The sequence below is a fragment of the Bolinopsis microptera genome, chromosome 11 (genome assembly GCF_026151205.1).
Source record: "Bolinopsis microptera isolate Bmic1 chromosome 11, MBARI_Bmic_1.0, whole genome shotgun sequence".
In the NCBI taxonomy this organism is placed as follows: Eukaryota; Metazoa; Ctenophora; class Tentaculata; order Lobata; family Bolinopsidae; genus Bolinopsis; species Bolinopsis microptera.
In genome coordinates this window covers 13,254,069-13,277,318 of record NC_087082.1, presented here as the reverse complement: position 1 = coordinate 13,277,318, position 23,250 = coordinate 13,254,069, and the positions used below count along the sequence as shown (strand labels likewise).

Below are 23,250 nucleotides of genomic sequence, written 5' to 3'. Positions count from 1 at the left end.
AACTGAGAGTGATATTATGATTTGTGAAAATTAGTCAGAAGACGTTTCCTTAAATTTTGTAGTGGATTTTGTAGTGGATTTTGCGCGCCGCACGTACTTTACAATATTTATCATTGTAGAATCTACGACGGTAGAAGTCAGAAGTCTCAATAAACTGCTCGTGCTTATACTTTTATAGACACTTATAAGATATGAAAATCTAAGTAACACATCCATCCCACTCAGGCCGCCAATCCCAAATAGCTTGAAATCTGTGAAAAATCCCTAAAAATCCAGAATGAGAATCTTTACCCCTGGGCCCTGAGATGATTTGTGTTGCTGACTATTTGAAACATGTTTTGGTGTTTAAATAGGTAGTACATATCCCAAACCATCACAAACCCCTAGTTTTAAGCTCTTGAATCACTCAAACCACTCCCAGAGGCCATGCCAATCCCAAGATTACTATAATCCTGGTAAAATCCAGATCGAGAATCTTTACCACTGTAGTTCCTTTGTGTTCCGAGGTAGGTGGCACATGTTTTAGCGTTTAGATAGGTAGTTCCTGTCCGAAACCATCATAAAAATCAAGTTTCGACCTCTCAACCCACTCAGGCCACTCCCAGGGGCCACGCCCATCCCAAAATGACCGAAATCCAGCTAAAATCCAGACTTTAAAATCTTTACCCCTGTAGTGCTTTTATGTTCCGGGGTAGGTGGGACATGTTTTAGTTTAAAAATGGGTTCTGCCTGTCCCAAACCATCATAAAAATCAAGTTTCGACCTCTCAACCCACTCGGGCCACTCCCAGGGGCCACGCCCATCCCAAAATGACCGAAATCCAGCTAAATCCAGACTTTAAAATCTTTACCCCTGTAGTGCTTTTATGTTCCGGGGTAGGTGGGACATGTTTTAGTTTAAAAATGGGTTCTACCTGTCCCAAACCATCATAAAAATCAAGTTTCGACCTCTCAACCCACTCGGGCCACTCCCAGGGGCCACGCCCATCCCAAAATGACCGAAATCCAGCTAAAATCCAGACTTTAAAATCTTTACCCCTGTAGTGCTTTTATGTTCCGGGGTAGGTGGGACATGTTTTAGTTTAAAAATGGGTTCTGCCTGTCCCAAACCATCATAAAAATCAAGTTTCGACCTCTCAACCCACTCGGGCCACTCCCAGGGGCCACGCCCATCCCAAAATGACCGAAATCCAGCTAAAATCCAGACTTTAAAATCTTTACCCCTGTAGTGCTTTTATGTTCCGGGGTAGGTGGGACATGTTTTAGTTTAAAAATGGGTTCTGCCTGTCCCAAACCATCATAAAAATCAAGTTTCGACCTCTCAACCCACTCGGGCCACTCCCAGGGGCCACGCCCATCCCAAAATGACCGAAATCCAGCTAAAATCCAGACTTTAAAATCTTTACCCCTGTAGTGCTTTTATGTTCCGGGGTAGGTGGGACATGTTTTAGTTTAAAAATGGGTTCTGCCTGTCCCAAACCATCATAAAAATCAAGTTTCGACCTCTCAACCCACTCGGGCCACTCCCAGGGGCCACGCCCATCCCAAAATGACCGAAATCCAGCTAAAATCCAGACTTTAAAATCTTTACCCCTGTAGTGCTTTTATGTTCCGGGGTAGGTGGGACATGTTTTAGTTTAAAAATGGGTTCTGCCTGTCCCAAACCATCATAAAAATCAAGTTTCGACCTCTCAACCCACTCGGGCCACTCCCAGGGGCCACGCCCATCCCAAAATGACCGAAATCCAGCTAAAATCCAGACTTTAAAATCTTTACCCCTGTAGTGCTTTTATGTTCCGGGGTAGGTGGGACATGTTTTAGTTTAAAAATGGGTTCTGCCTGTCCCAAACCATCATAAAAATCAAGTTTCGACCTCTCAACCCACTCGGGCCACTCCCAGGGGCCACGCCCATCCCAAAATGACCGAAATCCAGCTAAAATCCAGACTTTAAAATCTTTACCCCTGTAGTGCTTTTATGTTCCGGGGTAGGTGGGACATGTTTTAGTTTAAAAATGGGTTCTGCCTGTCCCAAACCATCATAAAAATCAAGTTTCGACCTCTCAACCCACTCGGGCCACTCCCAGGGGCCACGCCCATCCCAAAATGACCGAAATCCAGCTAAAATCCAGACTTTAAAATCTTTACCCCTGTAGTGCTTTTATGTTCCGGGGTAGGTGGGACATGTTTTAGTTTAAAAATGGGTTCTGCCTGTCCCAAACCATCATAAAAATCAAGTTTCGACCTCTCAACCCACTCGGGCCACTCCCAGGGGCCACGCCCATCCCAAAATGACCGAAATCCAGCTAAAATCCAGACTTTAAAATCTTTACCCCTGTAGTGCTTTTATGTTCCGGGGTAGGTGGGACATGTTTTAGTTTAAAAATGGGTTCTGCCTGTCCCAAACCATCATAAAAATCAAGTTTCGACCTCTCAACCCACTCGGGCCACTCCCAGGGGCCACGCCCATCCCAAAATGACCGAAATCCAGCTAAATCCAGACTTTAAAATCTTTACCCCTGTAGTGCTTTTATGTTCCGGGGTAGGTGGGACATGTTTTAGTTTAAAAATGGGTTCTGCCTGTCCCAAACCATCATAAAAATCAAGTTTCGACCTCTCAACCCACTCGGGCCACTCCCAGGGGCCACGCCCATCCCAAAATGACCGAAATCCAGCTAAAATCCAGACTTTAAAATCTTTACCCCTGTAGTGCTTTTATGTTCCGGGGTAGGTGGGACATGTTTTAGTTTAAAAATGGGTTCTGCCTGTCCCAAACCATCATAAAAATCAAGTTTCGACCTCTCAACCCACTCGGGCCACTCCCAGGGGCCACGCCCATCCCAAAATGACCGAAATCCAGCTAAAATCCAGACTTTAAAATCTTTACCCCTGTAGTGCTTTTATGTTCCGGGGTAGGTGGGACATGTTTTAGTTTAAAAATGGGTTCTGCCTGTCCCAAACCATCATAAAAATCAAGTTTCGACCTCTCAACCCACTCGGGCCACTCCCAGGGGCCACGCCCATCCCAAAATGACCGAAATCCAGCTAAAATCCAGACTTTAAAATCTTTACCCCTGTAGTGCTTTTATGTTCCGGGGTAGGTGGGACATGTTTTAGTTTAAAAATGGGTTCTGCCTGTCCCAAACCATCATAAAAATCAAGTTTCGACCTCTCAACCCACTCGGGCCACTCCCAGGGGCCACGCCCATCCCAAAATGACCGAAATCCAGCTAAAATCCAGACTTTAAAATCTTTACCCCTGTAGTGCTTTTATGTTCCGGGGTAGGTGGGACATGTTTTAGTTTAAAAATGGGTTCTGCCTGTCCCAAACCATCATAAAAATCAAGTTTCGACCTCTCAACCCACTCGGGCCACTCCCAGGGGCCACGCCCATCCCAAAATGACCGAAATCCAGCTAAAATCCAGACTTTAAAATCTTTACCCCCTGTAGTGCTTTTATGTTCCGGGGTAGGTGGGACATGTTTTAGTTTAAAAATGGGTTCTGCCTGTCCCAAACCATCATAAAAATCAAGTTTCGACCTCTCAACCCACTCGGGCCACTCCCAGGGGCCACGCCCATCCCAAAATGACCGAAATCCAGCTAAAATCCAGACTTTAAAATCTTTACCCCTGTAGTGCTTTTATGTTCCGGGGTAGGTGGGACATGTTTTAGTTTAAAAATGGGTTCTGCCTGTCCCAAACCATCATAAAAATCAAGTTTCGACCTCTCAACCCACTCGGGCCACTCCCAGGGGCCACGCCCATCCCAAAATGACCGAAATCCAGCTAAAATCCAGACTTTAAAATCTTTACCCCTGTAGTGCTTTTATGTTCCGGGGTAGGTGGGACATGTTTTAGTTTAAAAATGGGTTCTGCCTGTCCCAAACCATCATAAAAATCAAGTTTCGACCTCTCAACCCACTCGGGCCACTCCCAGGGGCCACGCCCATCCCAAAATGACCGAAATCCAGCTAAAATCCAGACTTTAAAATCTTTACCCCTGTAGTGCTTTTATGTTCCGGGGTAGGTGGGACATGTTTTAGTTTAAAAATGGGTTCTGCCTGTCCCAAACCATCATAAAAATCAAGTTTCGACCTCTCAACCCACTCGGGCCACTCCCAGGGGCCACGCCCATCCCAAAATGACCGAAATCCAGCTAAAATCCAGACTTTAAAATCTTTACCCCTGTAGTGCTTTTATGTTCCGGGGTAGGTGGGACATGTTTTAGTTTAAAAATGGGTTCTGCCTGTCCCAAACCATCATAAAAATCAAGTTTCGACCTCTCAACCCACTCGGGCCACTCCCAGGGGCCACGCCCATCCCAAAATGACCGAAATCCAGCTAAAATCCAGACTTTAAAATCTTTACCCCTGTAGTGCTTTTATGTTCCGGGGTAGGTGGGACATGTTTTAGTTTAAAAATGGGTTCTGCCTGTCCCAAACCATCATAAAAATCAAGTTTCGACCTCTCAACCCACTCGGGCCACTCCCAGGGGCCACGCCCATCCCAAAATGACCGAAATCCAGCTAAAATCCAGACTTTAAAATCTTTACCCCTGTAGTGCTTTTATGTTCCGGGGTAGGTGGGACATGTTTTAGTTTAAAAATGGGTTCTGCCTGTCCCAAACCATCATAAAAATCAAGTTTCGACCTCTCAACCCACTCGGGCCACTCCCAGGGGCCACGCCCATCCCAAAATGACCGAAATCCAGCTAAAATCCAGACTTTAAAATCTTTACCCCTGTAGTGCTTTTATGTTCCGGGGTAGGTGGGACATGTTTTAGTTTAAAAATGGGTTCTGCCTGTCCCAAACCATCATAAAAATCAAGTTTCGACCTCTCAACCCACTCGGGCCACTCCCAGGGGCCACGCCCATCCCAAAATGACCGAAATCCAGCTAAAATCCAGACTTTAAAATCTTTACCCCTGTAGTGCTTTTATGTTCCGGGGTAGGTGGGACATGTTTTAGTTTAAAAATGGGTTCTACCTGTCCCAAACCATCATAAAAATCAAGTTTCGACCTCTCAACCCACTCGGGCCACTCCCAGGGGCCACGCCCATCCCAAAATGACCGAAATCCAGCTAAAATCCAGACTTTAAAATCTTTACCCCTGTAGTGCTTTTATGTTCCGGGGTAGGTGGGACATGTTTTAGTTTAAAAATGGGTTCTGCCTGTCCCAAACCATCATAAAAATCAAGTTTCGACCTCTCAACCCACTCGGGCCACTCCCAGGGGCCACGCCCATCCCAAAATGACCGAAATCCAGCTAAAATCCAGACTTTAAAATCTTTACCCCTGTAGTGCTTTTATGTTCCGGGGTAGGTGGGACATGTTTTAGTTTAAAAATGGGTTCTGCCTGTCCCAAACCATCATAAAAATCAAGTTTCGACCTCTCAACCCACTCGGGCCACTCCCAGGGGCCACGCCCATCCCAAAATGACCGAAATCCAGCTAAAATCCAGACTTTAAAATCTTTACCCCTGTAGTGCTTTTATGTTCCGGGGTAGGTGGGACATGTTTTAGTTTAAAAATGGGTTCTGCCTGTCCCAAACCATCATAAAAATCAAGTTTCGACCTCTCAACCCACTCGGGCCACTCCCAGGGGCCACGCCCATCCCAAAATGACCGAAATCCAGCTAAAATCCAGACTTTAAAATCTTTACCCCTGTAGTGCTTTTATGTTCCGGGGTAGGTGGGACATGTTTTAGTTTAAAAATGGGTTCTGCCTGTCCCAAACCATCATAAAAATCAAGTTTCGACCTCTCAACCCACTCGGGCCACTCCCAGGGGCCACGCCCATCCCAAAATGACCGAAATCCAGCTAAAATCCAGACTTTAAAATCTTTACCCCTGTAGTGCTTTTATGTTCCGGGGTAGGTGGGACATGTTTTAGTTTAAAAATGGGTTCTACCTGTCCCAAACCATCATAAAAATCAAGTTTCGACCTCTCAACCCACTCGGGCCACTCCCAGGGGCCACGCCCATCCCAAAATTACCGAAATCCAGCTAAAATCCAGACTTTAAAATCTTTACCCCTGTAGTGCTTTTATGTTCCGGGGTAGGTGGGACATGTTTTAGTTTAAAAATGGGTTCTACCTGTCCCAAACCATCATAAAAATCAAGTTTCGACCTCTCAACCCACTCGGGCTACTCCCAGGGGCCACGCCCATCCCAAAATTACCGAAATTCAGATAAAATCCAGACTTTAAAATATTTACCCCTGTAGTGGTATTATATGGTGTCTAATAAGTACATAGACAAGTCAGTTCAGAAGGGCTTTCTGAAGAAGACTCCTGGTTGTCTTGAACACACCCAAGTGCTTATGGAAGAACTAAAAGACGCCAAACTACTAGACGCCAGATATTCGTTGTCTGGGTAGATTTAATGAATGCATATGGCAGAGTCCCACACAACTTGATCCTCTATGCCCTCCGGCATTACAAATTCCCTGAATGGCTCATAGATTACATGTTTAAGTACTATGATGAACTGATTGTAAGGGTGGTAACCAAAGACTGGAAGTCAAATTGGTTCTACTACATGTTAGGCCTCTTTCAAGGAGACCCTCTTTCAGTAGTGTTGTTCCTGATTGTATTCAACCTACTGTTAGATCTTCTACAAGATCAAAAAGAACTGGGTTATAAGCCCTCCTTTAGCTCGCAACCTACATCGAATCGGGCTTTTGCAGATGACCTAACACTTATGTCCTCCAGACTAGAGAAGGTAAAGAAGCAGATAGAGTTGATGGAGCAGTTTTTGGATTGGAGTAGGAAAATGAAGGCCAAGCCTAGCAAGTGTGTCTCCCTGGGAATGAAGGTGATAGATGGTACGTACCAGGCTTATGACCCAGAGATATTGATTGACGGCCAGATAATCAGCTATGTAGGAAACAACCCGATTAAGTTCCTGGGCCACTGGATCTATGTCGATCTAGGGTTAAATGACACTAAACAACGGCAGTGGCGTAACGTTGCCTGTTGGCGCCCCCCTGCCGAAAAAAGCGCCCCCCTGTTGGCGCCCCCTCCCCTTTTGGTGCCCCTCCCTAAAATTGAACAAACTAGGTGATTTTAAAGAATACGCCGGTAAAATCTCTAAAAAAGTGTGTATCTAGAGCAAAACGCGCAGTTTTGCTAGTACTTTAGTTAAGTTTTCGAAATTGTCCCACATTCGAACGACGATTTGGCGCCCCCCTAAGACGGCGCCCCCCTGCACAGCGGGGTCAGCAGGGCCTTTCGTTACGCCACTGAACAACGGATTGAAGACAAACTAAAAACTCTGTTTCAGACAGTGGATGAGTGTGGTCTCAACGGTGTCATGAAGTGTTGGATCTACAATAACATGCTGACTAGCAAGATGTCCTGGGATCTGATGATTTACAACCTTCCTGTAAGTTTTGTGTAGGAACTGGATGCTATCTGCACCAGATTCTTGAAGAAGTGGTTGGGTGTTACTAGATCAATTACTGTGACAGTCCTGTACAGGAGCAAGGATTACTTCGGGCTAAACTTGAAGAAGCTAAGTGACTTATACAAGTCTCTTCAGGTATCAAAGGGACACGCCCTGAAGAACAGTGATGACACCAAAGTTGTAGAAGCCTATAATAACAAGAGAGAGAAACAGGAGAACAGCCCGAGATGGTCTTATACAACGGAGCTGACGGCAAGAGAGCGAGATCTCTACTTCCAGGAGTTGGTTGGAGTAGTGACTAAAGACCGAGTAGGACTCGGATGCAAACCAAAGTTGACTGAGAGGCAGAAGCTAAGACAACTGGTAGAATCGGTGTCAGAGAACAACATGCTAGTCACCCTGGTAAACAAGGGAGTACAGGGCAAGTTCTTGACATGGGAGAACACGATGCAGTTAGACTTAGGATGGAACAGCCTTATCTACAACTACAAGATGAGCCCGGCTCTCCTTAAATTCCACCTAAACTCGACACACGACGTGGCTAATACCCCTGCAAACATGAAATTGTGGAACTACTCGAGTACAGGAAATTGTACACTTTGTGGTTGGAAGACGTGCAACATCAAGCACATCCTAGCCGTCTGCAGTATAGCAAGAAACTCCAAAAGGTACAACTGGAGACATGACAACGTCCTACGTGTTATAGCCGGAGCCTTGCTTGACCAACTCAAGATGTACAATTCCTCAGGTTCCACGACCTCCGACAAAGAATGGATACGGTTCAAGTCGAAGGATGGGAAGTATGAACACCCAAAGCCAAAGCTGAGGAAGGAGAGGCCCTTTGAGAGAGCGAAAGACTGGAAGCTGATATGGGACGAGGATACACTACCTGCCCAGTTCCCACAGCACATCTACAACACAGCGGAGAGACCCGACATGGTAGTATGGTCGGATAGTTTGAGAGAAGTAGTTCTGATTGAACTGACTTGTGGTGACGAGAGTAACTTCAGTGACCAAGTAGCACGTAAAGAAGCACGCTACAACAGAGAGCTGATTCCTGGCATCGACGGGTGCGGTTGGAAAGCTCTGCTCTTTACAATAGAGATTGGGTGTAGGGGCTTCTGGCACCATACTGTACCAGCTCTATTCAACTACTTTGGATTGGCGAAGAGAACGAAGAATAAAGCCCTGAATGAGGCTGCTTTGGTCGCTCTTCGATGTTCCTATACAATCTGGTTAGCCCGCGACAACAAGAAATGGTCTACCTGCTACGACATCGCAAGGAGGCCAGAAGTCATAAACTGTGAAAGCTGAGTGTTGGGCCCATAAAACATGTTGAAAGCTGCAACCAGGATCACAAGTACTGGTGGAATACAGAATGACTTGCTAATCAGATTTATAGATGGAGTTGCTATCGAAAGATATAGAACTCAGGTAAACATCTAACCTGTAATAGTTTATTGTTGATTTTTCTTTATGTTCCGGGGTAGGTGGGACATGTTTTAGTTTTAAAATGGGTTCTACCTGTCCCAAACCATCATAAAAATCAAGTTTCGACCTCTCAACCCACTCAGGCCACTCCCAGGGGCCACGCCCATCACAAAAAGCCAAAATTACTGAAATCCAGGTAAAATCCAGACTGTAAAATCTTTACCCCTGTAGTGCTTTTATGTTCCGGGGTAGGTGGGATATGTTTTAGTTTTAAAATGGGTTCTACCTGTCCCAAACCATCATAAAAATCAAGTTTCGACCTCTCAACCCACTCAGGCCACGCCCATCCCAAAATTACCGAAATCCAGCTAAAATCCAGACTTTAAAATATTTACCCCTGTAGTGCTTTTATGTTCCGGGGTAGGTGGGACATGTTTTAGGTTTAAAATGGGTTCTACCTGTCCCAAACCATCATAAAAATCAAGTTTCGACCTCTCAACCCACTCAGGCCACTCCCAGGGGCCACACCCATCCCAAAATTACCGAAATCCAGCTAAAATCCAGACTTTAAAATCTTTACCCCTGTAGTGCTTTTATGTTCCGGGGTAGGTGGGACATGTTTTAGTTTAAACATGGGTTCTACCTGTCCCAAACCATCATAAAAATCAAGTTTCGACCTCTCAACCCACTCAGGCCACTCCCAGGGGCCACGCCCATCCCAAAATTACCGAAATCCAGCTAAAATCCAGACTTTAAAATCTTTACCCCTGTAGTGCTTTTATGTTCCGGGGTAGGTGGGACTTGTTTTAGTTTAAAAATGGGTTCTACCTGTCCCAAACCATCATAAAAATCAAGTTTCAACCTCTCAACCCACTCAGGCCACTCCCAGGGGCCACGCCCATCCCAAAATTACTGAAATTAAGCTAAAATCTGCCTCCCGAGATCGCATTACAAAGGAGGACCCTCGAGTCCAAAATCTTATATCGAACTTCGAAAACCGAAAAAAATATTTTTGGCTCATAATGATCAGGGTAGCAGGAAACATGAACAAAAGTAGTTTCCAAGAAAACTTTGAACATTTTTGACTTTGAAAATTTTTGGTCCGAGTCATACTCTATATATACCTCTGAAAGTTGAGCTCCCGCTTCCGAGCTCGTATTGCAAAGGGGGGGCCTGCCTTCCGAGATCGCATTACAAAGGGGGACCCTCGAGTCCAAAATCTTATGTCGAACTTCGAAAACCGAAAAAAATATTTTTGGCTCATAATGATCAGGGTAGCAGGAAACATGAACAAAAGTAGTTTCCAAGAAAACTTTGAAAATTTTTGACTTAGAAAATTTTCGGTCCGAGTCATTCTCGATACGTACCTCTGAAAGCTGAGCTCCCGCTTCCGAGCTCGTATTGCAAAGGGGGGGCCTGCCTTCCGAGATCGCATTACAAAGGGGGACCCTCGAGTCCAAAATCTTATATCGAACTTCGAAAACCGAAAAAAATATTTTTGGCTCATAATGATCAGGGTAGCAGGAAACATGAACAAAAGTAGTTTCCAAGAAAACTTTGAAAATTTTTGACTTAGAAAATTTTCGGTCCGAGTCATTCTCGATACGTACCTCTGAAAGCTGAGCTCCCGCTTCCGAGCTCGTATTGCAAAGGGGGGGCCTGCCTTCCGAGATCGCATTACAAAGGGGGACCCTCGAGTCCAAAATCTTATATCGAACTTCGAAAACCGAAAAAAATATTTTTGGCTCATAATGATCAGGGTACTCGTCATCCGACCAGATTTATTAGTCAACAGATCATCCTTGTTGACCCTGCTTCCAACAAATCCAATCCAGTAAATTATTGCAAACAGTTTTTACGTTTTGGAACATGGAACGTTCTATCTCTTGTCAGCTCATCTACACAGCTCTACCAACTTAGTCAAAACATTGATCAGTACAGATTGGATCTTTTGGGGATCACCGAGACTCACATGCCTGGATCTGGCACCACTCTACTGGACAATGGCAGTCTACTCATCCATTCCGGTAGAGTCGACGGGATCAAGAGACAGGGAGTCGGTCTCAGTCTTTCAAAACATCAGAAAACTCCCTGATATTCGTTCACTCCCACATCGGAGCGGGTTTAACTGCTAGGCTGCATAGTAAGAAATCAATCTCTGTTGTTGTGGCCTATGCTCCAAATGAGGGTGCCCAGAGGAGATGAGAAAGATAAGTTTTATAGGACACTCACAGATAATTTTGAGGGTACCTCGTCACGATATCAAGTTACTGCTCGGCGATTTTAAGCAAAAGTAACAATCAGACAGAATGGAAGTGAAGCGGTCTCATCGGTGGGGAATCACTCCATAGCTCATCAAATGACTACGGTGACAAAGACTTGTGGATTTCTGTGCGACGAACCAGCTTGTCATCGGGGGAACTCTCTTCTGCACAAAGACATTACAAGGGCATGGCGGTCCCCCAACGGGTCTCACCGTCAATAGATAGATCATATCTGCATTGGGGGGGAAGGGGGAAACAGGCGGTTTCGTCAATCTCTTTTGATGTTAGGGTACTGTCGCGGAGGCAGACATCGGCCTCCCGATCATCTATTGGTTCTAGGACTGCTGAAAATCCAAAACTTCAGTTCAAGTGACAAAGATCAACGCCAAACAGGCCCAATGTGCATGCCATCGAGCGCCTGGAGGGGATAGTACTACGGTTACAGAAGTACAACTGTGCTTTCAAAACGAATTTGCAAGTCTGGATAGTCGAGGTCGTCCCTTCGGGACACTCAACCGCGGGCGAGTGAGTAATCCTCAGTCGACCGTCACTGAGGTCTCACTGGAAGGTACTAGGAAAAAGACCCCGGAAGGCAAAGGAGCAAAACCTGTCACGGGAAATCCAATGGGTTTTATTGATTCAGCGGGCACGTTTAAGCGCAATAGACCCAAACTCGGACGCTAACAGGTCAGAATATTCTAAAACTTAATAGTTAGTCAAGAAAAGCAGCAGCTAGTCGACAATAACTGGCAGTTAGTGTAGCTACTGATCTTGAGGATGCAGGGAGCAAAGGTCAGAAGCGCGTGAGGGTATGGGCAAAGATCAAGAAGTTCTATGGTAAAGAACAAGAAATTAGCCACAAGCATCTTGTGTCCGGGACAAGACGGTAGGAGATCACGGTTCCCAACAGCAGAGGAGATAGGTGGAAGGAGCACTTTACTGAACTTCTGAACCCTCATTATCAAGTGTCGACCTTGCAGACCTTGATACAGTACACCCCAACCCCCATCTTTGACTCTCTCTCTTGTTCGGATGGACCAACCACCAGAGACAGATTAGTTATTCCCTGACAAAGTTAAGAACAACAAAAGCCCAGAGATGTGGACGAGGGAAAGAAAACGTGCAACTGAAGTAGGTGCGAGTGCTCTAGTTGAATCAACTAGGTGTCTATTCAAAGAATGTGTGGGAAGAAGAGATGTTCCTGAGATTGGTTAAAGGGTGTAATTCATTGTATTGGGATGAAAGGAGACACTTCAGTTGCGGGAAAACGAGGGATCACCTTAAGTCTACAGCATCAAAGCTGTTTCAGGGGATGATTCTTCTTAAGCTGTTACATGCTGGTATGGAGTGTATTCTCAGGGAAAATCAGTGCGGATTTAGACAGAACGCTCATGTATTGATCAGATTTATTCTCTGAAACTATTATTCATAAATGTCGGGGTTTTAAATTCTCTTTACATTAATTTTGTCGATTCAAGGGCAGCGTTTCGAAATTCTATCAGTTAGGGCAATTTATTTGGTGCCTGTATGAGACACTATGGGCTGCCTGAAATATATTGTCAGAATATTTCAGTCATTTTTTGGGGGTACATGACGTTCCGGTGAGGGTTAATGCGGGCGCTAACAGACTGGTTTTGATTGTTAACTCAGGCAAGGTCCAGGGTGACATTCAAGACCTCCTGTCTTTATTATGCCTAAATTTTCTGCATTCTGGCTGAGACCAACAAGTTCATCAGTCAAGGCGCAGTGCTGCAGAAAGAGATGAAGACGGTCGAGGAAATGCGTCATTCTGGACACCGATTATGCTGATGACTGGCTATTATGGGAAACCTCAGGGAAGGGCTAAAGGAGTCAACTGATCTATTTGTTCATTACTGTCCTACGCTGTGGGCTCAGAATAAATGCAAAGAAGACCCAATGCATGGCTGTAAGCAAGTGCGCCTCCCAGCGGGGGGGAACCTTCACTTTCATCAAGGTGATTGTAGTGAACAGACCGGTTGAGGGTGAACCGTCGAGCAGGTTAGCACTTTGTTACCTAGGTGAAACTATCAGTGGGGAGTGGGACAATCAACAGAGACCTGGATGTCCGTATCCAGAAGGCTAATGGCGCTTTCATCAGCTCGGAACATTTGGAATAGCAGACTATAAAGAGACTCCAACAAGATCAGGATCTATAGGGCTGCTGTCCTCACCATCTTATTGTTTGTAGCTGAAGTCTGGAACCTCTCACAAAAAGCAGATGAAACGCTTCGAGGTTTTCCATCAAACCTACTTGAGAAGGATCCTTAGGATTAAAGGTTTCTTTCATGTGAACCATCGAAGAGTTCTTTGAGGGCTGGCATCAAGTCTGTTGAGGACTTTCATCAGTGCTGCCAGGCTACGTTGGTATGATATGGAATGTTAGTTAGAATGCCAGGACTCTACCCTAACGAGATTTCTGTTGAACTGGAAGCCAAATTATGGAAAGTGGTCAAGGGCAGACCGTAAGAACTGGGAAGTCCTGCGTACTCGAAGATGCTAGATGCTGCTAAGTTTACAGGTGTTGAAAAACATCGACAACAACACAACAGAAAGCTTGGCTTACCAAACGAGTACAGTTGGGGAGACATATGTTTTACGCCGCCAACGCGATGTGTGTATGCAGGCCACTCCATAACCGACTAGGAGGGAGACCTTACCCAGGTAAACATTGTTGTATGATCAGGGTAGCAGGAAACATGAACAAAGTAGTTTTCAAGAACTTTAATAATTTTTGATTTTGAAAATTTTCGGTCCGAGTCATTCTCCGATACGTACCTCTGAAAGCTGAGCTCAGCTTCCGAGATCGTATTGCAAGGGGGGGGGGGGCTGCCTTCCGAGATGCATTACAAAGGGGGACCCTCGAGTCCAAAAATCTTATATCGTACTTCGAATAAACCGAAAAAAACATTTTTGGCTTCATAATGATCAGGGTTGCAGAAAACATGACACAAAAGTAGGTTTCCGAGAAAACTTTTGAACATTTTTGACTTAGAAAATTTCCGGTCCGAGTCATCTCTCGATACGTACCTCTGAAAGCTGGCTCCGCTTCCGAGCTCGTTTGCAAAAGGGGGGGGGGGGGGGGGGGGGGGGGGGCCCTTTGCCTTCGAGATCGCATTACAAGGGGGTCCCTCGAGTCAAAATCTTATATCGAACTTCGGAAAACGAAAAAATAGTTTTGGTCATAATGATCAGGGTAGCAGGAAAACTGGACAAAGTAGTTTCCAAGGAAAACTTTGAAAATTTTTGACTTCGAAAATTTTCGGTCAAGTCATACTCGATAGGTACCTCTGAAAGTTGCTCCCGCTTCGAAGCTCGTATTCGCAAAGGGGGGCCTGCCTTCCGAGATCGCATTACAAAGGGGGACCCTCAGGTCCAAAAATCTTTTACTTACAAAATTTTTGACTTGTAAAATTTTCGGGAAAAACAATTTTTTCAAAAAATTGTTGGCCTTTTTGCCCCTTGCCTGATTTCATGGGGAGGGCGCGAGGGGGGATGGCCCCCTGCCCCCCCCCCCGCTTCCTACACCCCTGTTCCGGGGTGTTCTTTTTGGTATGACTTACTATCACCACTCCATTCGAGGAATATATTAAATCAAAGAATATTCATTTTTCATTTTAAATATTTTATTTAATGAAGGTTTATGAATGCATTTATTGATGTTTTGATAATCCGATCGAAGCCAAGTTGTATAGGGTGTTATTTGGGCCATTCATATTACGTTTGTATCTGGAAAAAAAATGAGAGTTGTAGCCTCTCAGATGACCAAGGATACGAGGCATGACGAGTTTGTCCATTACGTGTGATCAGGTGATTCGATTACTGATGAGGTGATTAGCTGGCCCCGTCAAATTGCACAGGGGAACCAAATTCAATGTGACATATTCCATAATCACCAAATCAATATTGTTAACGAGATACATTGATTTGCTTGATAACTTCGTCATTTTCAAATACGTTTGCCTAATTATGTTTCAGATCAGATGCAACAATAATAATCTGCAGTAATCTCAAATAAATGGGCGTCTAGCATGTCCGGAAAGAAAAATATAGGTGATTTAATATTATATGGGTGTGTCTAAAAATTCAAATTTTTGAACATTGGCGAGGAATCCTCCGAATGAGTTGTTCAGCATGCCATCTGCAAAGTTTTGGGGGGCCGGTAACATAATATGAAAACACAGTGGTGGTATAAGACTCAAACGTATGTAACGTTTGTTTTGCCCAACCCCACTACTGTTGCTTTTTCAGGGTAAGGCGTGGCCCACTGGGAGTGGCCTCAGAGGGGGAGAGGTCGAAACTTGTTTTTATGATGGTTATTTGGGACAGGTAGACCATTTTTAAACAAAAACATGTCCCACCTACCCGTAAACGTTAACGCACTACAGCGGTAAAGAATTTTGAAGTTTGTGATTTTTAGTCTGGATTTCGGGTGAATTTTGGGATGGGCGTGGCCCTGGGAGTGGCTCCCTGAGTGGTCGAAAGGCTCGAAAACTTGATTTTTTTGATGGTATTTGCGAACGGTAAGATCCCTTTTTAACTAAAACATGTCCCACCTACCCCGGAAACATAAATGCATCTAAAGGGGTTTAAAGATTTTAAAGTCTGGATTTTAGCTGGGATTTCTGCGTATTTTGAAAATGGGCGTGGCCCCTGGGAGTGGCCTGGAGTGGGTTGAGAGGTCGAAAACTTGATTATTATGATGGTTTTGGGACAGGTAGAACCCATTTTAAAAAAACTAAAACATGTCCACCTACCCTGGAAACATATCGCACTACGTATACAGGGGCAAAGATTTTTAAAGTCTGGATTTAGATGGATTTCCGGTCATTTTGTGATGGGCGTGGCCCTGGGAGGCCCCGACGTGGGTTGAGAGGTCGAAACTTGATTTTTATGATGGTTTGGGACAGCAGAACCCATTTTTAATCTAAAATCATGTCCCTCCTACACTGAACATCAAAGCCTACAGGGGTAACGATTTTAAAGTCTGGATTTTTAGCTGGATTTCTGTCCTATTTTGGTATGGCGTGGCCCTGGGAGTGGACCGAGGTGGGTTTGATTTGAGAGGTCGAAACTTGATTTTTATGATGTGTTCTGGGAACAGGCTGAACCCATTTTTAATCTAAACATGTTCACTACCCCGGAACTTAAAGCACTACAAGGGGTAAAGATTTTAAGTCTGGATTTAGTGGATTTCGGTCATTTTGGTATGGGCGTGGCCGAGTGGTTGAGAGTGTCGAACTTGATTATTTTGATGGTTTTGGGCCAGGCGACCATTTTTAAACTAGACATGTCCCACCTACCCCGGAACATAAAAAAGGGGGGCCCACTACATGGGTAAGATTTTAAAGTCTGGATTGTAGCTGGATTTGCGGTAATTTTGGGATGGGGCGTGGCCCATGGGAGTGGCCTGAGTGGGTTGAGAGTTCTGAAACTTGATTATTTGATGGTTTGGGGCAGGTAGAACCCATTTTAAAACTAAAAACATGTCCAACATACGGAAAACATATAGCACGATATGACTTCAGGGGTAAAGATTTTTTTAAGTCTGGAATTTAGTGGTTTTCGGTCTTTTGGGATGGGCATGGCCCTGGATGCCGAGTGGGTTGAGAGGTCGAAACTTGATTTTTATGATGGTTTGGGACAGTCAGAACCCATTTTTTAACCTAAAACATGTTCCAACCTACCCGGAACATAAAGCACCTACAGGGGTAAAGATTTTAAAGTCTAGTTTTTGCATTAATTTCAGTAATTTTAGGATGGGCGTGGCCCTGGGAGTGGCTCGAGTGGGTTTTTGGAGGTCGAAACTTTATTTTATGGTGGTTTTGGGACAGGCAAAAACCCATTTTTTATCTAAAAACTGTCCCACCTACCCCGGAACATAAGAGCACTACAGGGGTGGTAAAGATTTTAAAGTCTGGATTTTAGCTGGATTTCGGTCATTTGGGTTGGGCGTGGCCCCTGGACGTGGCCCTGAGTGGGTGAGTGGTCGGAAACTTGATTTTTATGATGGTTTGGGACAGGCAGATAACCCAATTTTTATATACATCATGTTCCACCTAACCCGGAACATAAAGCACTACAGGGTTAAAGATTTTAAGTCTGGATTTTAGCTGGATTCGGTCTTTTTGGGAGGGGCGGGCCCATGGGAGTGGCCCGTGTGGGTTGAAGAGGTTCGAGACTTGATTTTTATGATGGTATGGGACCGGCAGACCCATTTTTATCTAATATGTCCCACTACCCGGCAACATAAAAGCACTACAGGGGTTAAAGATTTTAAAGTCTAGATTTTAGATTAATTTCAGTATTTTAGGAGGGCGAGGCCCCTGGGAGTGTGCCCGAGTGGGTTGAGAGGTCGAAACTTGATTTTTATGATGGTTTGGACAGGCTGAAACCCATTTTTAATCTAAAACAAGTCCCACCTACCGCGAAAATAAAAGCACTACAGGGGTGTAAAGATTTTAAAGTTGGATTTTAGCTTGGATTTCGGTCATTTTGGGATCGGGCGTGGCCCTGGGAGTGGCACCGTGTGGGTTGAGAGGTCGAAACTTGATTTTTAGGATGGTTTGGGACAGGCACGAACCTATTTTTAATCTAAAGCACTGTTCCACTACCCCGGAACATAAAAGCAATACAGGGGGGTAAAGATTTAAAGTTCTGGATTTAGCATGAGATCTTCGGTCATTTTGGGTTGGGCGTGGCCCTTGGGGAGTGGCCCGTGTGGGTTTTGAGAGGTGAAACTTGATTTTTATGATGGTTGGGCAGGCAGAACCATTTTTAATCTAAACATGTCCACCTATCCCGGAACATAAATGCACTTCAGGGGTAAAAGATTTTTAAAGTCTGGTCTTAGTAGGGGGATTTCATCATGTTGGGTTGGGCTGGCCCCTGGGAGTGGCCCGAGAGGGTGGAGTGGTCGAAACTGATTTTTATGATGGTTTGGGACAGGCATGAACCCATTTTTAATCTAAACATTTCCACCTACCCCGGAACATAAAAGCACTACAGGGGTAAATGCTTTTAAAGTCTAGATTTTAGCATTATATGCAGTAATGTTAGGATGGGGCGTGGCCCCTGGGAGTGGCCGGGTGGGTTGAGAGGTCGATACTTGATTTTATGTTGGTTTTGGACAGGCAGAACCCATTTTTAATCTTTAAAACTTGTTCCCACCTACCCCGGACATAAATAGCAATCAGGGGTGTAAAAGATTATTTAAAGTCTGGATTTTAGCTGGATTTCGGTTAATTTTGAAATGGCGTGGCCCTGGGAGTGGCATCTGAGGAGTGGGTGTTGAAGAGGTCGAAACTTGATTATTATGATGGTTTGGGACAGGTAGAACCCATTTAAAAACTAAAACATGTCCCACCTACCCCGGAACATATAGCACTACAGACTACAGGGGCAAAGATTTTTAAGTCTGGATTTAGCTGGATTTCGGTCATTTTGGGATGGGCGTGGCCCCTGGGAGTGCCCCGAGTGGGTTGAGAGGTCGCGAAACTTGATTTTTATGTGGTTTGGGGCAGGCAGCAGAAACCCATTTTTAATCTAAAACATGTCCACCTACCCCGGAACATAAAAGCACTACAGGGAGGTAAAGATTTTAATGTTGGATTTTAGCTGGATTTCGGTCATTTTGGGTGGGCGTGCCCCTGGAGTGCCCGAGTGGGTTGAGAGGTCGATCGGACCTGAAAACTTGATTTTTATGATGGTTTGGGACAGGAAGAGAACCCATTGTAATCTAAAACATGTTCCACCTACCCGGAACATAAAAGCACTTACAGGGGTAATAGATTTTAAAAGTCTGGATTTAGCTGGATTTCGGTCATTTTAGTATGGGCGTGGCCCGAGTGGGTTGAGGAGGTCGAAACTTGATTATTTATGATGGTTTGGGGGACAGGCAGAACCCATTTTTAAACTAGAACAGGTCCCACCTACCCGGAACTAAAAGCACTACAGGGGTAAAGATTTTAAAGTCTGTGATTGTAGCTGGATTCGGAAATTTTGGGATGGGCAGTGGCCCTGGGAGTGGCCCTGCCTGAGTGGGTTTGAAGAGTCGAGCGAAAACTTGATTATTATGATGTTTTGGGGACAGGTAGAACATTTTAAAACTAAAAACATGTCCCACCTACCCCGGAACATATAGCACTACAGACTACAGGGGTAAAGATTTTTAAGTCTGGATTTAGATGGATTTCGGTTCATTTTGGGCATGGGCATGGCCCCATGGGAGGGCCCGAGTGGGTTGAGAGGTCGCGTAACGAAATTGATTTTTATGATGGTTTGGGACAGTCAGAACCCATTTTTAAACTAAAAACATGTTCCTCCTACCCCAGGAGGGAACATAATAGCACTACAGGGTATGATTTAAAGTCCTTGTATTTTAGCATATTTTCAGTAATTTTTGGATGGGCGTGGCCTGGGATTTGCTAGGGTGGGTTGAGAGGTGAAAAACTTGATTTTTTGGTGGTTTGGGACAGCAAAACATTATTAATCTAAAACATGTCCACCTACCCCGGAACATAAGTAGCACTACAGTGGGTAAAGATCTTTAAAGTCGGGATTAATTTAGCTGATTTCGGTCATTTTGGATGAGGCGTGCCCCTGGGAGTGGCCTAGTGGCGTTTGAGAGGTCGAAAACTTGATTTTTATGATGGTTTGGGTCAGGCTGAAACCATTTTGAATCTTAAAAATGTTCCACCTCACCCACCGGAAACAAAAAGCACTCAGGGGTAAAACGATGTGTTTTAAAGTCTGGATTTTAGCTGGATTTCGGTCATTTTGGGATGGGCGTGGCCCCTGGGAGTGGCCCGTGTGGTTGAGAGGTCGAGACTTGATTTTTATGATGGTTTGGGACTGGCAGACGACCATTTTTTATCTAAAACATGTCCACTACCCGAGAACATAAAAAGCACTACAGGGGTAAAGATTTTTAAAGTCTGGATTTAGCTGGATTTGGTCATTTTGGATGGGCGTGGCCCTTGGGAGTGGCCCGCTGTGGGTTGAGATCGTCGAACATGATTTTTTTGATGGTTTGGGCACAGGCAGAACCCATTGTTAATCTTAAAACATGTCCACCATCCGGAACATAAAAGCACTACAGGAGGGGAAAGATTTTAACGTCTGGACTTTAGCTGGATTTCGCTCATTTTGGATGGGCCGTGGCCCCTGGAGTGGCCCGAGAGGGTTGAGAGGTCGAAAACTGATTTTTTGATTGTTTGGGACAGGCCAGAACCCATTTTTAATCTAAAACATGTTCCACCTACCCCGGAACATAAAACATTACAGGGGTAAAGATTTTAAAGTCTAGATTTTAGATTAATTCTGTAATTTTAGGATGGGCGTGGCCCTGGGAGTGGCCCGGGTGGGTTGAGAGGTCGAAACTTGAATTTTTATGATGGTTTGGGACAGGCAGAACCATTTTTAATTAAAACATGTCCCACCTACCCGGACATTAAATGGCACTACAGGGGTTAAAGATTTTAAAGTCTTGATTTTAGCTGGGATTCGGTTCATTTTGGGAGGGGCGTGGCCCCTGGGAGTGGCCGCCCCGAAGTGGGCGGTTGAGAGTATTGAGCGAGTTCGAAACTTGATTTTTATGATGGTTAGGGACAGGCCAGAACCATTTTTAACCAAAATATGTTCCACCTACCCCGGAACATAAAAGCACTGCAGTGGTGAAAAAAGCACTCAAATCCACTACAAGAATCAAGGAAACGTGCTCTCAATTAGTTAAACATTTACACATCCAACTTTCCAGGAAACAGGACCTGTACTGAGATGAACTAACCGATCTCCCAAAGAATGCGATCCTCCTTTGTGTCGGTACTAAGGAAATGATCAACATAGGGTGCCTTGCAGTAACTAATGTGGATATTGTTGGGTCGCTGAACTGATGTCCTTGGTACGTGATCCAGCATCATGTGCTGAAATATTTCTCAATCATTGACTAGATTTCCATCCAGATATCTTTTTCATTTCAAAACGTTACAGAAAAAGCTTGTTTTTCATTCTAACTAACGGTAGCAAGTTTAGAAATACGCATATCATTTATGAGTTACCTCGTTAATCTCGATAATGAGTAGCGGCTCTGAAACGAATTGGTCCTCTGGCTGTTTCCATGACTTCAAGTACATTCCTTGGAGTGAGCACCAACACTTTACCCAGTGAGGCATACCTTGACTCATTTGCTGGACATCTGGAACAGAAATTTTAATGATACGGTGGCTAATCTATCACAATAACGCCTCAGAGGCACTGAGCAACGCTGCGAAGGATCACTGTGCACACGGTGTTTTTAGATAGTTTTAAACGTTTTGACCTGTTAAATTAGATAAAATATAAGTTCCGTGAAACACATGAACTGCAGGATTCCGTCAAACTAACCAAGGAACCCTTCCTTTGAAGGTTTCAAAGTGAAATGAGGAGTAACGTTTATCTCTGCTCTATAAAAGTTGAGAACAGGTAGAGGAGGCAGGTCAGGGAGAGAGGTAGGGGCTGTAATGTGCGCTGGTAGCCCTTTAGCACCCGACTTCAGGGACTGCTTTCTGAGACCAGATATTGCAGTGTGCTAGGGAGAGGGAGGCGGTTGCTGCTATCGCAAACACAGGCCTGTCAGGAAGGGAGATAGAAGAGAGTTGTTTGAAAAAGTGATAAGGTAATGTTTCATGCAGGATGTGCTCTGTAGTGATGTAGAAAAAGTAAATAAATCAAGGGTTTGTTTGAATATTTTTGACTAACACCCAGTACTTACGCGGGTGCTTCTGTTTGTTCGGCCTGAAAACAGAAGAAATTGAGAAATTTTAATAACTAATTTAACTTTTCAGTTAAGTTGAATCTGATAGTGTAAATTGATAGTGCGACTTATTGAATTTGCTGACAGTTTGATTGATTGTGAAGCAAAATTCAAAATTTTGAAGGCTTTGTTTTCGTCGAATGGCAATGAATCAAGAAATATAAAAAATATAATAAATAAACTGTCATGGTATGCAATGTACGTTACGTACGTACGTGCGTGCTTTGCGCACATGCATTAACAAACATGACGCCGCGCCCGCCTGAAAGTACTCCAACATTTTGGAGGCAATTTCGAATATTGGTGTAAGATCGCCGTGTAAGGTATTTGGATATGATATCACAGATTATCTTGCAAGGACTAGAGACCTGATGATCTGAATATGTCAAGATATGTAACATATTTAAGGGAAATGCTAATTAATCATCACAGATAGACACGGAAAAGCAATATCTCTACATCGAAAAGACATGGAATATGAACCGCCGACTGAAATTAACGAGAACAATAGAAACAAAGAGCGGAGCATACCTTCTTCTTATCTTTCTTCTTTACAGGATCTTCAGTTTGGGTGTAGTAAAACTCAAGGTCTATAACAAAGTCCGGTCCCATATCCTTCCTGCAATTAAGGAGGTTTAACTACCATCGAATTACCTGATACAGATCAGGGCAGACTTATTAATCAATTTTAAAACCCTGAGGGCTATCGTTAAGCACCACACACTATTCCAATCAAATAATCTGGCAAAAATGATACAGTTCGGACTTACTAAAACTTCAGAATAAGAGCACTTACAGAACGAATGTATCCTTAAGCTGGATATTCTCAGTGAGAATGTCCACTTTGGTCAGCTCGGAACAATCTAGAACCTGTATCCCACTCCTAATGAGACAGAACACCTGGTACTTCCAGCAGTCTGTCTTGTACTTATTGTGGTCGATCCTGCACCATTTCAGAGGCACGATTATGTTTGAGATTGTCACGTCTGCTAGTGAGACTGATTCCATCATTTCCTCTCTCAGCAGCTCGTCTTTGTCTTTCCTGACAAGGAAGTTTCTCAATGTTTGGAGAATCAGAATAATCAATCCAACGGTTTGTAGTAATTAGCTATCAGTGGTTAACTGCAGAGGAATACGAAGCTGGCTGTCTAGGCCTTGTTTCTGCGATACAAAATAAATTAAACTTCTAAATTGTTAACTTTTAAAAATAACTTACAAGTCAGTGAGACCGTGAGCATCCTCTACTTCTTTAACATGTTCTTTTTGTAGTGCTGTCATAAGTGCTAGTGTTCTGCTGTTGGAGGTAAGTATTGTCTTACCTGCGTCTAACCTGCGTAATTG

General features: G+C 44.3%; 2 protein-coding genes across 2 annotated transcripts in view; both read right to left on the bottom strand.

Annotated features, from left to right (window-relative positions):
* The window catches only part of LOC134822925 (mucin-2-like), a 26,801-nt gene extending 5,076 nt beyond the window's left edge, over positions 1-21,725 (bottom strand). Inside the window, exons 1-3 of the mRNA XM_063834203.1 lie at positions 21,501-21,725; positions 21,176-21,312; positions 20,905-21,040 (exon numbers count right to left, since the gene is read on the bottom strand). Of these exons, the coding sequence (XP_063690273.1) occupies positions 20,905-21,040; positions 21,176-21,301 (262 nt within the window). The 5' untranslated portion in view covers positions 21,302-21,312; positions 21,501-21,725. The remainder of the gene's footprint in view (positions 1-20,904; positions 21,041-21,175; positions 21,313-21,500) is intronic.
* On the bottom strand, positions 21,635-23,250 carry LOC134822926 (rhotekin-2-like). Its single transcript, XM_063834204.1, has 5 exons — positions 23,126-23,250; positions 22,706-22,951; positions 22,441-22,528; positions 21,868-21,890; positions 21,635-21,725 (listed from the first exon to the last, which is right to left on the bottom strand). Exons 1-5 carry the CDS (start codon positions 23,185-23,187, stop codon positions 21,635-21,637), a joined length of 510 nt encoding a protein of 169 aa, XP_063690274.1. The 5' UTR covers positions 23,188-23,250.